General features: G+C 39.6%; 1 protein-coding gene across 4 annotated transcripts in view; it reads right to left on the bottom strand.

The window, feature by feature from the left end:
• Bnc2 (basonuclin zinc finger protein 2) overlaps nt 1-17,662 on the bottom strand; it is a 402,638-nt gene that overhangs the window by 324,290 nt on the left and 60,686 nt on the right. For 3 of the 4 annotated variants that reach the window (XM_085686207.2, XM_048453015.3, XM_085686212.2), the window contains exon 1: nt 15,245-15,332. The exons of the other annotated variant lie outside the window; for it this stretch is intronic. In XM_085686207.2, coding sequence (XP_085542333.2) covers nt 15,245-15,265 — 21 coding nt within the window. In that variant the 5' untranslated portion in view covers nt 15,266-15,332. Of the gene's footprint in view, nt 1-15,244; nt 15,333-17,662 lie in introns of those variants that run through there. 4 annotated transcript variants of the gene reach the window in all.

Here is a 17,662-nt window from a genome sequence, read left to right as displayed (position 1 = left end):
CCTTATTTACAGCTGTAGTTCTTACCAAGCAGAAGAAATTCTGCTGTTGTTTTGGTTTGCTTTTATGGATATCTGATCCAAGGACCACCTCTACCATAGAGCTACGCTCAGCCTTATGACCACTATTGTACAAAGCTATGAGAATTATAAATGAAAGGATAATAAGTAAATGGAAACAAAAATTGGTTAATTCTTAGAAGTATTTATCAAGAAGCAAACCATGTGAGTATGTTTGATGAGATGAACAAAATCAGATTATAATCATTCCAAGTACTCTGGGCAAACACAGATCTTGTGTTATTCCTGTCTTCAGACTTAAAAAAAAAAAAACAACTGAAAGTATGACTATATAGATTTAGATGTATCCAACGATAGAGCACTAAATACACTAATATCTTAAACATACAACTTACAAATCAACAGATGTAAGAGCAATTAAAAGAAATAATTAAAATAGAATTGAACCATATTTCTTGAATTTGGTTGATCCTCAAACATTAAATTCAGATGTTGTTTTTAATTCATAACGCTCTGAAAAGAGCAAATAAAACATACTACATACTATTTCCCATAAATCTTAACTTAGCATTCGAATTTAATCTAAACACAAACATAACCCTAAAACCTCCAGGCCCACAAATAGTCAGACAACCAAAATCTGATTTCTAGGACAGTGTTTTTAACTTTACAGTACAATATTTATACTGAGGAGATAAATTATGTAAATCATAATGGTTTATGCTTGTATCATATCTAAGCCTTTTTCATTCTACAAGATTCAGGAGTCTACAAATTTACCCAAAGCTCAGGTGGTCTAGTGAAACAATTTTATATTTAAGGTAGTTTAATATTGATTAAGATTTAAGATCTATTTGAGAAATGCTTCAAACAAAATGACTCACACTACTAATTTAGCACTTGACCACAATGTCTATACAACTCAAATTTAAAATTAATTCACAAATTATGTCTCCATTTAAACCACTACACCATTTACCTTCTTTCTATGCTGCCTTAAAATATTAAATTCATACATCAAATTCATAGTTAAATTAGTTCAGTCTTAACTAATCTTAGTTGACAACAACAGTAGCCAAAAGAATATGGGTAAGCTTTCAAACATAAATTTTAACATTCTTTTAAATTTGTGAAAAGTTTGTTGATGCTGTTTGTGTTTTGAGGCAGTGCTTCATATAGCCCAGGATGGCCCTGAACTCAACTGTATAGCTGAGAGTTAAAGATAGACTTCAATTTTGGCTCCTCCTGCCCCTACCTTCCAGCAAGGGGACTGCAGGTATAAGTCACCACAGGAGGTTTAGGCAATGCTCGAACTCAAACCCCAGGGCAACATGCTTGCTTACAAACAACACACAGCACTCTAACGACTGAGCTAAATCCTTACCCAATGAAAGCTTTTCAAGTAAGTACATAAGAACATTTTAGTATTTTAAAAGTATGTTAAACTATCAAATTGGGTATCTCCAATTAATAGAATAGCAAAACTAAATGACTTTGGGGAAAATTAATAATGAGAACCTTACTTAAGTAAAGGTGAGGGAATCACATAAACAAGCAGCAATTTATCTTCTCAGTCCACATGGCTGTAGCTGTATTTTCCTTGTTCTGGGGGATTAAGAGAGAACAGTCCAGGCCTGGAGGTTTTCAGAAACAATTAGGGTCCATTGTGTTGGGCGGCATCCTAAAATCTGCATTAATTTAGTGCTTCTGTTTTTGCTGGGTTTGTTTTTTGTTTTTTTTTTTTACTAAGTCTGTGGATATCTTCCACAGCTAAAATAAGCAACATAAAGGACTTCCAGTATTTTGTTTTGTTTAGATTTTTTTCAAGACAGGGTCTCACTATGTAGCTTCGGCTGTCCTGGATCGAACTAGCTTTGTAGAACAAGCTAGCTACAAACTCAGAGATCCACCGGCCTCTGTCTTCCAAGTGCTAGGATTAAAGACATACACTACTATACCTGACTAAAGCACCTCCAGGACTTTACAATCTAGTTCACAGCCCTACATAAATAACTATAAAAACTATACTTAAAAATAAAACAAAATGGTAAGTGCCTTAAGGGGAAAACTACAGATTAAGAGACATACCTGGGACAGCACGTGGCGGGGACACAATGTGTAAAGAATATCAGGGAAGAGAATGAAGGCAGGTAAGCTGGCCTGTACTCAAAGGAGGCCTTGGCTGCAGAGCTAAGCAATTTGGGGAATGAACAATGACAGTGTCAGCGATTTTTCTTTAAAGTCTCCAGTCCCAACTAGTGGAATGTCCTGAAGAGAAACTTCCTGAAGGCGGCCTGACCAGCTACTGCTGCAGCAGGCCTAAGAGGGCAAGGAGAGGTGACAGAAATGCACCAGAAGCCTTCCAGCTGTAGCAAGCACAACAAGGATTTAAAGGAGTATGCTAAAGGGGAGCAGGTGCACAGACAGTGCCAACTAAACGATACATTTTACAGGGTTTGCTGAATGGTGAGAGTGGGAGGCGTGTCCAAACATGACATCAATGAAAAGTGGCCCTAACTACAGGCCGACTACTTTCTTGGAAGGAACATGTTTCACGTCACAGAAAGGCCTAGAACCTGAAACTTACTGTGCCGAACCCAGCCTTCTAACAGACACGGCTAAACTTGTGTCCATACTGAAGCTTTCACTGCAGGGCAAGGCTGCCTTTAAGGAGTCACCTAGCCAAGACCTCGGCCGGGCGTCGCTCCCTATCTGACAGGGGAAACAGCTATTGTTCTTCACAAAGGCCTGAATTACTCTAACTAACACCACTACATACAGACAGGTAAATGGGTCTTATAACTAAGATGGTTCAGGTCTGTACGGTTTATTTCTTGAACGACGTAGTCAAACATGTGTTCAGGAGCCAGAGACGTGACTAATGGTGGAGTGTTTGCTCAGCATCCGCAAGTCCTTGGGCTACAACTGAGCACTGCAAGATAGATGGAAGGAAGAAGGGGAGGAGGAGGAAGGGCAGGGAGCGGGGAGGAGGGAATAGAATGAAGAGGCAGAGGGAAAGAGGATAACACATGTTTAGTAAGGTCTAACACCTTGGATAAACCTTAAAAGCTATGAAGAAAAAGCATGCAGGGGCTGGTGCTACAGATAAACAGCGGTGTGCATACTCAGCATGCATGAGGTCCCCAGAATGGAGTAAAGGGACAATGAAAGAAGAGGAAGTCACCAGAGGGAGAGGAAAGAAAGGGGGAAAGGATGGGATATAAACATTTTCTAAGGGCCAGCTTGACAAAAGCTTGTGCACACACCGCCAAGCCCTTCCGAGAACCTAGAAGAGAAACATCTCTGAGCATATGCACCTACGTAGGTGAGCCAACCTGCAGCTCAATAGCCTCAGGAACTGAAAACAGATCACAGAACCGGGGATGCCAGTGTTATGACAAGAAGCAGACTCTTTGGAACAGCACACACAAAAAAGAGTTTAAAATGGCCCAACAAAAACGCTAGGCTGGGAGAGCTGAGTGGCTTAGTCTGGCTGTTTACTTTTCTAAGGGTCTCATTTGACAGGGGTAAAACACAGAGGAAGTGTGTGCCGGCCTTTACAGAAAACATATGGGAACTTACCTGGGGAAATTTGCTCTCTCTTAACTAAACAAGGACTCTTTTCAGGTATCGAAGTTGAAATTGAGAAGGACATTCTAAATTACAGAAAATACGGGGAAAAAGTAAGCCGCCGGTGAGTGCTGACCAGGAGGCATTAATAGTCTACTTCATTCCTGGCATGCTGGTTAGATTGCCAACCTGACACAGACTAGGCACCTGGGAAGAGAGGACTTCAAGTGAAGAACTGCTTCTATTGGACTGGCTTGTGGTCATGTCCACGTGATATTTTCTTGGTTGGATTGTTGAGTTATGAGGGAGAGCCTAGCCCACTGTGATCAGTGCCATCCCTAGGCACATGGTACTGGGCGGTTTGAGAAAGGTAATGACTATGAGCCAGGAAGCAGCTTCCCTCCATGGTTCCCATCTCTGCTCTGGCTTGAACTCATGCCCTGACTTCCTCAATGATGGACAGGGACCTGGAATGTGTAAGCCAAGTTCATGATGTTTAACACAAGAGAAAACAAGCAAGGACACATGGGTAGTTGGCAGACTTAGTCCTGGTATGGGGCAGAGGGACAAATGGACATGAAGCAGTCTATCTACCTAAATAAGTTTATACATAAACAGAAGGCCAAGTATTTCAACAACTTAATTTATTCCCCCAAATTGTGGCTCCTCAAAATAAGTTTTAACAATCACGAAATGAAATATAAACTGATCAAGCCAGAGCTTCCCTTCCCATCCAGATGCTCTTATAACCACAGACTGTGAAAAGGGTTTGGGTGAGGAAATTCTATCAGTAAAAGAATACCGTCTAAACTGGAGTGAAGGGCCGAACACAAGTTGGTGACTATATCACAGGCTGAGTTCAAGAATGATGCCAGGAATTCAGGCAAGGTCTCTGATGTGCAGTACAGAAACTCCTGATCCTCTAAGAATCCCCATCTCCTCTCCCATCTCCAAATCCGGCTCCCACTCAGTGACATGGCATCATCTCCTTTCCCTCACCTGATGATGAGAAAAGACTACAAAAGAAATGACGGGTCAATGGAATATAAAGAGGGCAGCCTAGAAAAGAGCAATGATGATCCCAGGCTCCCTGGGAAGCCTAAATGGCAGAGGGGACAGGAAGAGAGCAAATTAACATATTCCCAGGCAAGAGAGGGTAGAGGCCGAGGGAAAGGATGCAGTTAAAGACCAATTTTGTCAATCTTCCCAGATGGGCCACATCTCTCTCGGTTGATACGAAACTGACGGCAATCAAAGACACAAAACTCCCTAGAGCAGTCAGAGCCTTGGGCAGGGTGTCTGATTCTATTCCACCACCACCGTGGGAGCCAGAGCCGGCCCTCTGAGGAGCCTTCTCAAGACTTCACTCTTCAAGTGAAGAACACGGGATGAGTTACCTGTGTCCTGGAACTAGCATGCTAGAACTCTAAAGGCGACGTAGTGTGCACAGGTGCACAGAATACAGACTGGGGGCAGGGTGAGCTTGAGTCACCACTCTGCCACCACCAGCAATCAGACTTTAGGCTGGTAATCTGAATTCCCTGTGCCTCAGTTTCCTATCTGTAAGAGAGGAAAACAGAAATCATTTCATCTGATAAGAGTTATCCCAAGAATAAAATGCTACTTCTGCTGGAATTAAATTTTATTTTCTTTTTCTTACTAAAGACAAGAACCTTCCAGCACAGGTATTTTGTGAGGAATCTTTCAGAAAACGTCTTCCTGCGAAGTACAACTATTCTGAGCCCATTTCTCATGGTGTTTTCCTTCCTAGGGCAGATACAGACAACTGTGACCAAGTCAGAATCTCCCTGACCCCCGAGTCTGATACAGCTTCAGGACCCTGCTGAAGAAGTTTCCACAAAGGATGAGCTGAATACCACCCAAATATTAACACACTGTATTCTATCACCACTACGTCTTTGCCATAGGGTTCAATCTGGTTCACATATTGTATCTTGAAGAAATATACTGCCAAGAATTGGGATATATCTCAGTTGTCAAACACTTGCAAAATACATACCAAGCCCTGGGTTCAATCCCCCAGTACTGAAAATAAAGATTTAAAAAATCCCATAGAATGTCTTTTGATAAAAGATTTATCAGGATCCTTACAAAGAGAATCCCTAAGTCTATAGCTAGTTTAGGATCACCACGCTCTTGGCTTGCAGCTCTAGGGGACCTCCCGAATCACTAGCGTCTCAGTGATATTTATGCTGCTGTTCCTATGGAAAGCAATGGGCAGCTGAAAGTGAAGAGGTCGCTGATACTCAGTGAAGGGAACTCTCATTTTTTATTATTCTTTGAAAACTTTTACATGATTATATTTTTGTCATTTTAAATTCATGTTACCACCTCTCATCCCCCTCCTACTGAGCCCCTTTGCCCACTCACTTCTTCTCCTATTTTCATTTTTTTGTTGTTATGTTCTGTTTTTTTCGACCAACCTGGTTTAATTAAGGTTGCTTGCATGAGCATGAGCTACTGGTTATTTAGTGGAGCGTGGGCAGATTGACAATGGCTGTAATTATGCAGAAAACGACTCTTCCTGCCCCAGCAACCATTGACTGCCAACAGCTCCTCAGGGAAGCCCCTTCCCTATCAAAAGCATCAGGTCAAATGAAACCACCATACTTACAAATTACATGATGCATGATTTATGCATGTATCACATTCTGGAAAAGGCTAACCTACGGGGGTGAGAAAAATATCAGTGGTACCAAGAATGGGTGGAGAAGAGGTTATTTTCTCCATCAGTCAGGGGTATTTTTCAAGGATAGTGTAAATGTTCTTCATCTCCGTTATAGTGGCAGTTTGCAGAACATATACCTACCAAACTACATCATTAATGTGTGGCAGTATAACTGCATATAAACCATACTTTCATCACAAAGAGATTATAAGAAAATCCTGACTCTCCACTGCCTACCATCTACATAGCATTGCGTGATGTGATCATGTGGCCCTATACACCCCAACCCACTGATCTTTTAAATGTTCTGTGTGTTCCATGGAGAAGGTCCTCACCCTTGTACACTTTTGCAACACAGCTTTTCTGAATTCACTCTAGGCTATCTCCTTCTTCCTCTCACACTTCATAGTCTCAGGCTAAATTAAAGACCTTTCCTCTACTCTTAAAATGTCTGGTGTCTACCTCATCTTCATGTTTACATTCATAGAAAGCAACTGTATATAATCTAGGCAAAAGATAATATAATTAGATAGCTTATCTCTAATGAGTCAATTGAAATCCAAATTATTTGAAAAAGACTACTCATATAAAATATAATGTAATATTACTATATTATAATTTACTACTATATTTTATATACTGTAATATATATGATACAATGTAATATTACTATATTATAATTTACTACTTTATTTTATATATTATAATACATATGATATATGCTATCTATTATATAAATTATACATGGAAAAGGTTTCAAACTAAGGAAACTCTCAGTGATTTTACATGACTGTGGAAATACAAAGGATGAAATAATAAAGTTGGTCCAACCCAAACTTCGAGCAGAGTATCCTCAAGACATAGAAAAGATACGTAGCGAGCACTACTCAATCTAGGGTTCTTGTTTTTAAAGTAAACAGTACACCTTCATTCTTAGAATATATATATTCTGTGTGTGTGTGTGTGTGTATGTATGTACTCATGCATACATGTATATGAAAAACACTCAGCAAACCTATGCCAGGATAAACATTTCACTACACAGGATTTCCCCGCCTTCTTCGTCAGTATATGCCATCACTCGCCAGAGCTCCTCCTTGGCTCAGTAACTACAAGCAGTTCTCATCCAGCCTCATAATACAGGACCACGCACCCTAGTACCATTCAAAGATAACTGAATAAGAAAGATGGATTTTTTTTTATTGTTTTGTGACCTTTAAAAGTTTTTGGTTGTTTGTTTTGTGGTTGCCAGGCATAGGAGTAACCGCGCTACCAGGAGAATCCTGAGTTCAAGGAAAGCCTGGATTAATAGTGAAACCCTTTCTCCAAACCAGCAAGCAACTGTCAAAACATTAAGATATTTCTTACTATCAGTTTCTAATGTAAAGGAAAATTAAAGAAAAAATGTCAGTCATTTTTCCTGTCTAGTATACTGTCAAACACTAGAGACTCTAAGAATGAAGGTGTGTTGTTTATTTTAAAAGCAAGAACACTAGGTTGAGTAGTGTTCACTAGGTATCTTTTCTATGTCTCTGCTCTGTTTGGGTCAGACCAGTGTAATTATCTCATCCCTCATGTTTTCACAACCATGTAGCATCATGGAGAGACTCCTTAGTATGAAGCTTTTTCCATCATCTTTCATCTGCTGTATCTCCATAATTTTTGACATAAACAGTCTCCCAATTTACAGGCATAAATTAGATACCCATTCCTCAGGTTTCCCAGTTGCATGTAATTTCTACAACAGTGAGAGACTCAATGTTCCCTTGGTCCGTTATACTGTTCCATAATCCTGTTCATAATTAGTTCAGATTTTACTTTCAGTGTGAATACTTTCCATTTCTCTGCTTCACTTTGTGCTTTGTTGACAGATTTCCTGCAATTATCACTTTTTTGAACTTTCACCGGAGTTTATCAAACACAGAGAGACAACACAACTATAATTTCTTACTGTTATGAACCAAATAAAAGAAAACAACAATTGTTCTGATATGGGCTCACTCATAGCTTATTAGTATGATAAATGAACTTTGGACTATATTGGTGGGAAACTTGTGTTAACTTAATTAACCATGGCAAACAAAAGTCAGAATCATGCAAAGGAAGAAATATTTAATAATTTTAAAATGAATGAAGTGGATCACCACTAGCCAGAATTAAGAAATAGAAATTGATTATCTTCGTACATCTTTCAAAGAAACAGCGAGGTCCCTGAAGACCCAACTCCATCAAGAATAAAAGATGAGAGAAGAAATTTATCCTATAATTCCAACTCTGCTACCAGTAACAAAGTTATATGCCAGTATTATGTTTTTATGATAGTTCTTATACAAGGTCAATAATATCTCTTCATTTGGTGAATGGACCAATACAGAAAAATACTAAACAGTAATTTTAGAAAATCAACTAAACATTACCATACAAATATACACATAAATACAACTGACATTACTCTTTAATGTCCTCATGGAATCCTCATAACCACCTACAAGGCAAATGGCATTATAGTCACCACTGTATGTATAAGAGAATATTAGGGCATAAAGAACACAAATAACACATCCACAAATATGCAAACAGTAACCAATAAAGCCTGAATTTTGAACTCAAAAAGTAACTTCATAGATCGAGATCTTTAAAATGTTATTTGTGTCTGCTTTCTGCCCAAGATAAACCAGGTCAGCAGGCAGGGTATGCACAATACTGATATCTAGACGTGCAGCTCCAAGTTACTATAACTCAGTATCATAATCAGTTCATCCAGCTGGGACATCGTGCCCAACACACAATGATCCATGGAGTCAGCACAACCATTCCCAGACTATAGAGGAGCAGAGGGTAGAGTGGAAAAGTTCAAAGAAAGTCGGTTATTTTACTCCAGTGAATACTGATGTAAATGCCAGATGAGAACCAATTAGTACATAGAATTCGCTTTGGAAGAATAGAGTCTTGTGTTTATCATACGTGTGTATGTAAGTAAAGTGTCATAACAACAAGGTGTGTATAACCACAAGCTCCAATGACATTTTCAATACCGCCAACCCTGAGAGGTAATCACACTGCTTGCAGAGGTCTGATTTCACAGGAATTCCATTCGGAGCAGGAGCATGAGGGCCTAATAAGGATATATGGTACAGGAGCGAAGGGATTAGTTAACTAAAATAAGTGGATTCTTCTCTAAATATAATCTGCTCATAAGGACATTTAGAACATTTGTATCTCATTAGGGGTATTAAGTGAGAAAAGATTCTCAGTATCAAGCAATCCTAATTATAATTCATCTTAGGAAATAAAGTGAATTTTCTTAAGTAAAATGGAAAATATATAGCAAGAAACATCTTTAATATAACAGCAGAACTGTCAACAAAGTCAGACACCAAAACAAACCTAATAGGCTAATGGAACACTAGCAATGAAAACTAAGTGCTCTAAGAATGGCAATGGTTCCTCATGTTTCTCAAAACTTTACAGTCTGCTTTCTCTTACTGTCGATTGTAACAATCCAAAGCAGAAATCACTTTACTGAGCAAGAGACTCAGTTTGCAAGCGGCAGAAACAGACTAACGATTCACTCCATCAGATCTGTTATGAAGATGAGACAAGACGCAAAAAACAAGATGGCTAATAATGTCACTGATCAGTGGGCTTCCGTTTGAGGAAGGTGCTGTTCTATTTCTCCATCCCACCAAGAAGGAGAACCTACCAATCAGGTCTTGCAACAGAAATTTCTTCAACCAAAATGGAGTTCATTGTATACTTAGTGTTGTGCTATTGCTAGAAGCTCAAGGACAACTTTACTAACGTTGGAAAGAAAAACTCCAAAGTGGGGAAGCTGCAAATTCCAGCAGCTGCTGGAGACGTGAACAAAGGGAAGAGAAGAGAGAGGGCAGGCAGTCTGAGGTAAGCCAGCATGGAAGTCAGACACATGGCAGACAGAACAGCTTCAGAGAAAGAGTGAGAAGGCCCCAAGTACTAGAGAAAGCATAATCAGCTGCATCTAGCAGCCTATAGACAGAAGAGAAGGAAAAGATATTCATATGCTAATTGAGTCATGACTCAAAATGGCAGGCAGGCCCAGCAGATGCTGATGGCTGCTCTGGAGCTTCTGCAGAGGGAATCCTGGGAAGGAAACTTACAGATGACCAAACAGTGCTGAGCAGAGTTCTGTTCCATTCTGCCTGTCTCACTGGTAAGTGTCACCTCAGAAGGTCTGGCTGGTTCATTGCCTTTCTGAACGCCTTAGCCATCTTGCAATCAGTTCGTTATTTTTTAAAAGTTTCAGAGAGGAAGTAGTCACTACCCTCTCCTAGCAGAGTTCCTCTCACAAAGCCCTGGAGAGAACTTAGTCCCATACCTACCCAGAAGGCTGACCATCTCTAGAGACAGTGCAGCTAACTGAAATTGGGAGGTGGCGCTTCTCTTCTTTGTTGAGATCAAGGACTTTCATGTTCCTAGTCTACAGCATGCCTCCTGTAGAAGGGGACATGCATTGGTATCGGTGCTTTATGTTAGATACAAGTATTTGCCCTAATTAATTTAAAGATCCATATGAAAACTATGAGGGGGTTGCTATATGGAAGGAAGCAGAATAAGCCATCACTATCCAGAGGTAGCTAAGAAAATACTTCACCATTAAATAAACCAGCATCAGAGGACAATGAACTATTCTACCTTCTCTAACAGTCCAAGTAGATTAAACAACAGCAGAATTTCTCAGTCAACAGAGTGAATCAGAACAACAGTCTATGTTATCATTAATTTTACAGCTTCCAGTAGGACCTGGTAGAATAATTCTACCCAACATTCTCTCTAGATTAAGTCTCTGCTATGGGGACTAAGGAGTGAGGGAAAAACACAGGGATTTAGAGCAACGCATCTTTTGTTTATTTTTCTCTTGGTAAATTAACTGTCCTTTCTCTTTTCAGCAATTTTGACTTTCCTTGAAAAGTAGAATCAGGGCCAAGTTATCTGACAGAAGCTAAACATGCATACACCGGGGCATTCACACGACCATACATATGACAGGCGTGTTTTGTGTTTCAGCTACGAGTTTATGATGACTGTGGTGAGCGGCATGGGAATGGTCCCCATAGGCTCATATATTTGAATGCTTGGTCCCCAGCTGGTGGAACTGCTAGGGATGTATTAGAGGGTATGGCCTTGCTAGAGAAGATATGTCACAGGCGGTGGGTTTTGAGATTTCCAAACCCCACGCCATTACCAGTAGGCTCCCTCACGCCACTTCATACCAGTGGATGAGATATAAGTTCCCAGACACTGCTCCACAGCCACACTTGCTTCCTGCCATGTTGGTCACAGACTCTAACCCTCTGGAACCATGAGCCCTGAATGATATGCTATATTTTGTAAGTTGCCTTGGTCATGGTATTTTAGCACAGCCATACAAAAGATAAGGATGAAAAACTAAATTGTCTGAAACACAGAGAATGCAAAGCCTCTGAGTGCTGCTATCTCCTGTGTCTGTTTCTTTCACCCACCTAAGCAGGAAAACAATATGTATGTAAACCTATGAAGTTTTTCTATTTTTAAGCTAAACTAAAGCACATCCCTACAGAACACATTCACCTTTTCTTCCTGTGCCCTTTGGCATGACCTTTCCACTGGAGCACCTCCTTTGCCAATTAATGCCATCATTTCAGGCATTCAAATAATATCAAATATAATTCAGGATCCATCTCAGGAAAACCCCAAGACTTGAACCACTCTTTATTTAGTTGGGGGCTTCACCCCAACACCCTGGCATCTATATTGAAATGGTGGGCGGAAAACTCCATTCCAAGCCCCCTCCTCTGGGAGTGGTCACAGTCCAGACTCCACCTCCAAGAAAGACCACCAAACAGTGATCCCTCCCCACGGAAGGTCAAGACCACTCCCACAGGCCATTTAACTCCCCCCTCCCGAGAATTAACACATCGTTTCCCGGTTTTCCAGGGTCTTTTGGTTCTCTGTCCATCTCTCCGTGTTTTCCGGGGGCTACCCAGGAGAGTTGGCATCTTGTAATTGGGTCTGATTTGGTCTGATTGGGATTATTGTGTTGGCGGAGAGGCTTATTGCATAAGAAAAAATACTTAACACTCTTCACAGGGTTCATCCACTATCCAGGCCTATTTTCAACTGTCCCATGCCTTGAACTGACCCAGGGAAGATGTGATGCTATATATAGATACCCACTGGTACTAAAGTGGGGACGGACTACAGCTGACATTATCAACCTTGACGGACATTTGTCACTTCTGTACTATGGGGACTCCAAGGCAATAAAGCAAAATACGTGGGGCAGCTTTAGAGAAGCCAGAAAAGAGGGCTCCACATTTGACGGAACTTCCTCCAGAGGTGCTTGATCTGCTTGCGTTCGCGTGCGCAGAAACACACACAAATCATTAATCCTTGCCAAAAAAAAAAACCAAAAACAAAAACAAAAAACAAAACAAAAAAACAAAACCAAAAACCACTCATAAGATGACAATTACAGTTATCCTGGAAGGGGAATGAATGGCCAGGGAAGGCCAAACAGCCACACAGTTAAAAACCTCTGCCCAGTCCCACAGTCCTCCCCATGCCACCCACACCACTGCCAGCAGGAGGCAGGAGGGGATGCTGTTCTCAATGTCCCCAGGTGATGCTGAGGGGAGGCAGGAACACACTCTGCTCAGAGGACTTCATGATTTAGGGTGCTTGGCTTCCTCAACCTCTGAAATGAGACACTTCATGACCGTCCTGAGTTTTATTCCCAAGGGCCTGAGATTTACAGAGCCAAGAGTTCCACAGTAAAGACATGATTTACAAGGCTAACTACAGAAAACATTAGCACAAGAACAAAAACTTTCCACGTTCTTTTATGTCATGACTTGATCCTTGTGAAATACAGCGAAGGGGCTGAAGTAAAAGCTGTGGTCAGAAGGAAAAAAATAAAGCCAGTCACTTCACAATTGGGAATCCTGGAAAAGGGATCGCACCTTTACTTTTAAAATTCATATTTATTTTACCCTCTGTGTGTAGATGCTTTGCCTATATACATGTATGTGCATGATACGAGTGCCTGTTGGATTCCAGTGCCGTCAGCCATCTGGAATCAAACCCAGACCAGTCATCTTCAAGAGAAGCAAGCGTTCTTAACCACTGAACCATCTGTCCAGCCCTGCACCCCAACTTTTCAACAACTAAGGTTTAGAAAAAAAGACATACCCAATCTCAAAGCTTTTAAGTAAAGAAAATGGGTAAAATACCGAAGCAATACTACTCCACAGTCTGTGTTTTTCTACTAAGCCATGAGAGTAACGAAGCATCAACCATACCAAAAGAGATGAAAGCAAACTAACAATATCACAGATGATGCAACTACTTCTTAATAGATGCTCTTTTCTTACCAATATGTCAATAATATTCTCATGTCATTTGAAATTCCACAAAATTTTGGTTTTTTAATTAACCTCATCATAACACATTTTATAATTGAAGCCTTCCAACTTAGAGTCTTATATTAGCTAGACTGAGTATTTATATACCTGAAATAGTGTAACTTCAATTTAGATGTCTAAAAAACAAGAAAGTATTATAGATGTCTCCACAATAATTCATAATTCCACAAAATGTCTGTTTTACAAGAGAAAATATTTATAGAGTCACATGTGACAAATATTTATGTGACAAATATTTATATATTAGAAATATAACTAATAAATTTAATTTACAAAACAAAAATCTAACATTGGAATTTCTAGTATTAAATTATTTGCCTTCTCTGGCTCACCAAGGACATCAAAAGCATCAAACATTGTTAGGCATTCTTTCCACGCAGTTTGAGTACATACCCTACCCTGGCAGGTTAGAGTAGCAGGTAACCCTTGGTATAGCTAGCACAATGAGAGATGTTAAGGTCTGCCCATTTGAGGGATGGAAATAAACTACAAAATCTTTGTTATCCAAGTCAGAATTCAACAATATTGCATACACCAAGGAACTGCTTGACGAGAACAAATCATGGCATTGTAGCAAAGAAGTATGACATAAATTATAAAGGTAAACAACACAGGGGAGCTCATGATCTATTGCCACCTCTACTTTTAACACAGACTCCAGGATTTAATCCACTCTAAGTCTCTTAGGTCAATAACTATTATTCCCATGATGTAATAATGAACCTGAAACCAAAAAACTTGAGTTCAAGTTCATCCCTTCCTATTGTATTACGGGAAGGTTGGCATTAAGAACACAGCACATTAAATGTGTTCTCATTTACTTTAAACTCTATGACTATCTGAAAACATGCATGTGCCCTCCAACACACAGAAAACATACATCATTTCTAAATCACATCACCTCATTAAGGATTCACAATATTTCCAAGATAGCAAAGTAGTAAAGTATCAGTCACTCTCACGTGTCATTTTTAAAAACAAAATCCCCTGGCTCTTCTGAGAAGGATAATATCCTCTAGTGTGAAGTTAGGTATCTGTCTAGTAACTCTGTCACCAATATTCAAAAGCTAAGTCTAAATCTTTGAAGTTCAGATTGGAGCTCAATGGCAAGACGCTTACCAACCACGTGCAAGGCTGTGAGTTCAACATTCACTGGAAAAAAAAAAAAAGCAAAGCCAGCCACATTTGAGTCCCAAGATGAGAAAGGTCTGTTAGTATTTGGTATCCTGCTGAAAAGTCTTGAGAAACAGATTTCAAGCCATCCCAGAAAGCAGGCTGACCTAAACACCTATCTCTAAAATAGCCGAAACAAAGGTACCACTCCTAGTCAACCAGGGTTGGGGATGAAAACCCATGCCAAGTCTCAGGAGAGGAAGCAGGACTCTCCTACCAAAGAGACATCTATCGCCACAAACTCCACAAGGAAGGTATGGGCAGTCCACAGGGAGGAAGAGGTCCACCTCCTGATTTTCATCTGGCCCCACTCCCATGTATCAAGTTAATGTTTTAGCTCAGTGAAAGTAATTACCAGCCGGGCTCTGCAATCCATCAATTCACCCTGGGCATTCCTGCTGATTCTTTCTTTGGTCTCTAGGACCCAAGAATCTCTTTTGTTGATCTGTAAGTGCAAAGGAAAGGTTGGTTGTTACTAGTTTCTTTCTATTCTAAATTTCTGCCAAGTAATTAGAACAGAAAATGAACTATTTTGAAGGTTTTTTTTTTAATGGAAACTATGGGGGTTAGAGTAGTCATAGCCTCTAACAAAAATAAGATTAAAACCATACATCTTTGGTGGCCCCCCGCTCTCCAAGTAGAATGGACAAATGTAATTTGACTCTAGACTGTGGACTCAGGGACTTGATCCAAATCACCTTCATTCTAATTTAGGTTATTTGGCAAGAATATCTTAGTAAGTGAAAATGTACATGAATTTACAAAGGATGTTCTTATATCCTCACATCATCCCAAAGGAAAGCATTATTGCCTCCTCATTTTACAGACAATGATTGGAAAGTTCAGAGGTTAAATACACTAAACCCAAGATCACACTTCAATGGTTACAAAACAAGCTCCTGCCTCAAAACACCAGACTTTTAAGTATTTTTTCCAAGTAATTATAATATATACAGCTTAAATGAGTTCTAACTTGGAGTAATACCCAAAATTGAATTAAGAAATTTATGAGTTAGAAAGTCTTCTTTAAGTGTTGATCATACTGTAGGCACTGTTCATATTAATACTCCACTAAACTACAGAGATGATAAAGGCATTCTAAAATTTTTCCCATGCTTTCTACCCACCTTGTAAGTCCATTTCCTTTGCACAAGCACACTGACAAGCAATGTAAGTATAATATAATGTGTGTGTGTGTGTGTGTGTGTATACATATAAACACAGATATAAGCTTGGTAGAAGACTCATGAGGTAAAAATGGCAGTAATGGTGAGCTATAATCCTTCAGCTTGAAACAACTGCCGCCTTTGGTGATCAGAAACCCTGCGGATACAGGATCTGTGACTATACATACTCCAAGTACCTCTGATTGCTGGCTAGTCAGGCAACGTTTCCATTGAAACTGGACCAGGTATACGCTGTGGTCCCTTAGACTGTCAAGCAGTTGATTTTTAGAAACCTTATCTAATTAACACACAGTGGAAAAAAAGAAGAAAAGACAAAGAAACTAAAGAAGAAAATGAAGGTTTTTTATTGGAGGAGCAAAAATATTCATGGTAAGTTATCTGCTTAAAATAAATCCATGATAAAATAAATATATAAGCACAGACTACTACAAACATTTTCCTGAGGAGAAGTCTCACGAGGCTTCCCAACAAGGGGCAGCTCATCTTGTCACTGCCAAAAAAGACAAGCTATGATCCTGATGTTGTTTAGACGTAGGCTTATGCATGTGTGCATATTAATTTTTAACAAAAAAGCTTTTTAAGTAAAAAATTCTCAGAAACAGTCCAACAATCTTGTACTTTTGTATAGCAGTATAATATGTCCATATATTACACTAAACATAAAATCCAAATATTTAAAAAATGTTTTATAAAAATCCAAAAATATAATAACTTGATTAATTACAAAAAGAAGAACTTTGCATCATCTCCGCATAGACTAGGCACACGGTGTTTATAAAGTCCACAGCAGTGTGCTATAATGTCTGAGGCCATCATAGTTGTGCACAGCAGTGTGCTATAATGTCTGAGGCCATCGTAGTCACACATCGCTCGCTCACCAACTCATCTACAACTTCAGACTTGTCAGCTCCATTCATAAGAAGTGTGCCCCACAGATGAACCGATTTTCACACTTTCTTATTCATTCATGTATTCTTATTGTACCTTTTCTATGTTCAGAAACATCTGGATGTAAAAATAGCTATTACAACTTCCTACAACATGCAGAACAGTAATATGCTGTATAGTTTTGTGCCTTAGGAGCAAGACAATGTAGCACATGGCTTTAACGGTCAGGCTACACCATCTAGGATTGGGTAGGATATTCAATGACATTCACGTAACACTTCCATCTAAGTCTCCCAGCATGTCCCCACTGTTAAGTGACACACGAGAGCACAGATAACAAACACACCTCTGTTTGTCATCGAATAAAGCCAAGGCTCCCGATTCTACAGCCAGAACAAGCAACATCTGGACTCCTTTGATGTATAAAAATTAACTTTAGCATGCACACATATTTTTCTTATTTCAACTCTGTATATAATTACCGACAGTCTGAAAAGTGTGGTAAAATACAGAGCAAAAGTTAGTTGTGACTTCAGAGATGACGGCTGCTACTAAGAGTAGCCTTTTCCTCCAGTCTTTCTCCCTCTGACTAATGGCTTATTTGAAATATTTCCCTTCCCATAGAAACGGAAATGTTACCTTTGAGGGGCAGTAATAAGAAAGGGAACACAGATTAGAAGGAATTAATTTCACTGTAC

Source organism: Myodes glareolus, chromosome 3 (assembly GCF_982192425.1).
Source record: "Myodes glareolus chromosome 3, mMyoGla1.1, whole genome shotgun sequence".
Classification (NCBI taxonomy): Eukaryota; Metazoa; Chordata; class Mammalia; order Rodentia; family Cricetidae; genus Myodes; species Myodes glareolus.
The sequence above is the reverse complement of the archived record's forward strand: the minus strand, read 5'-3'. Positions and strand labels throughout refer to the sequence as shown.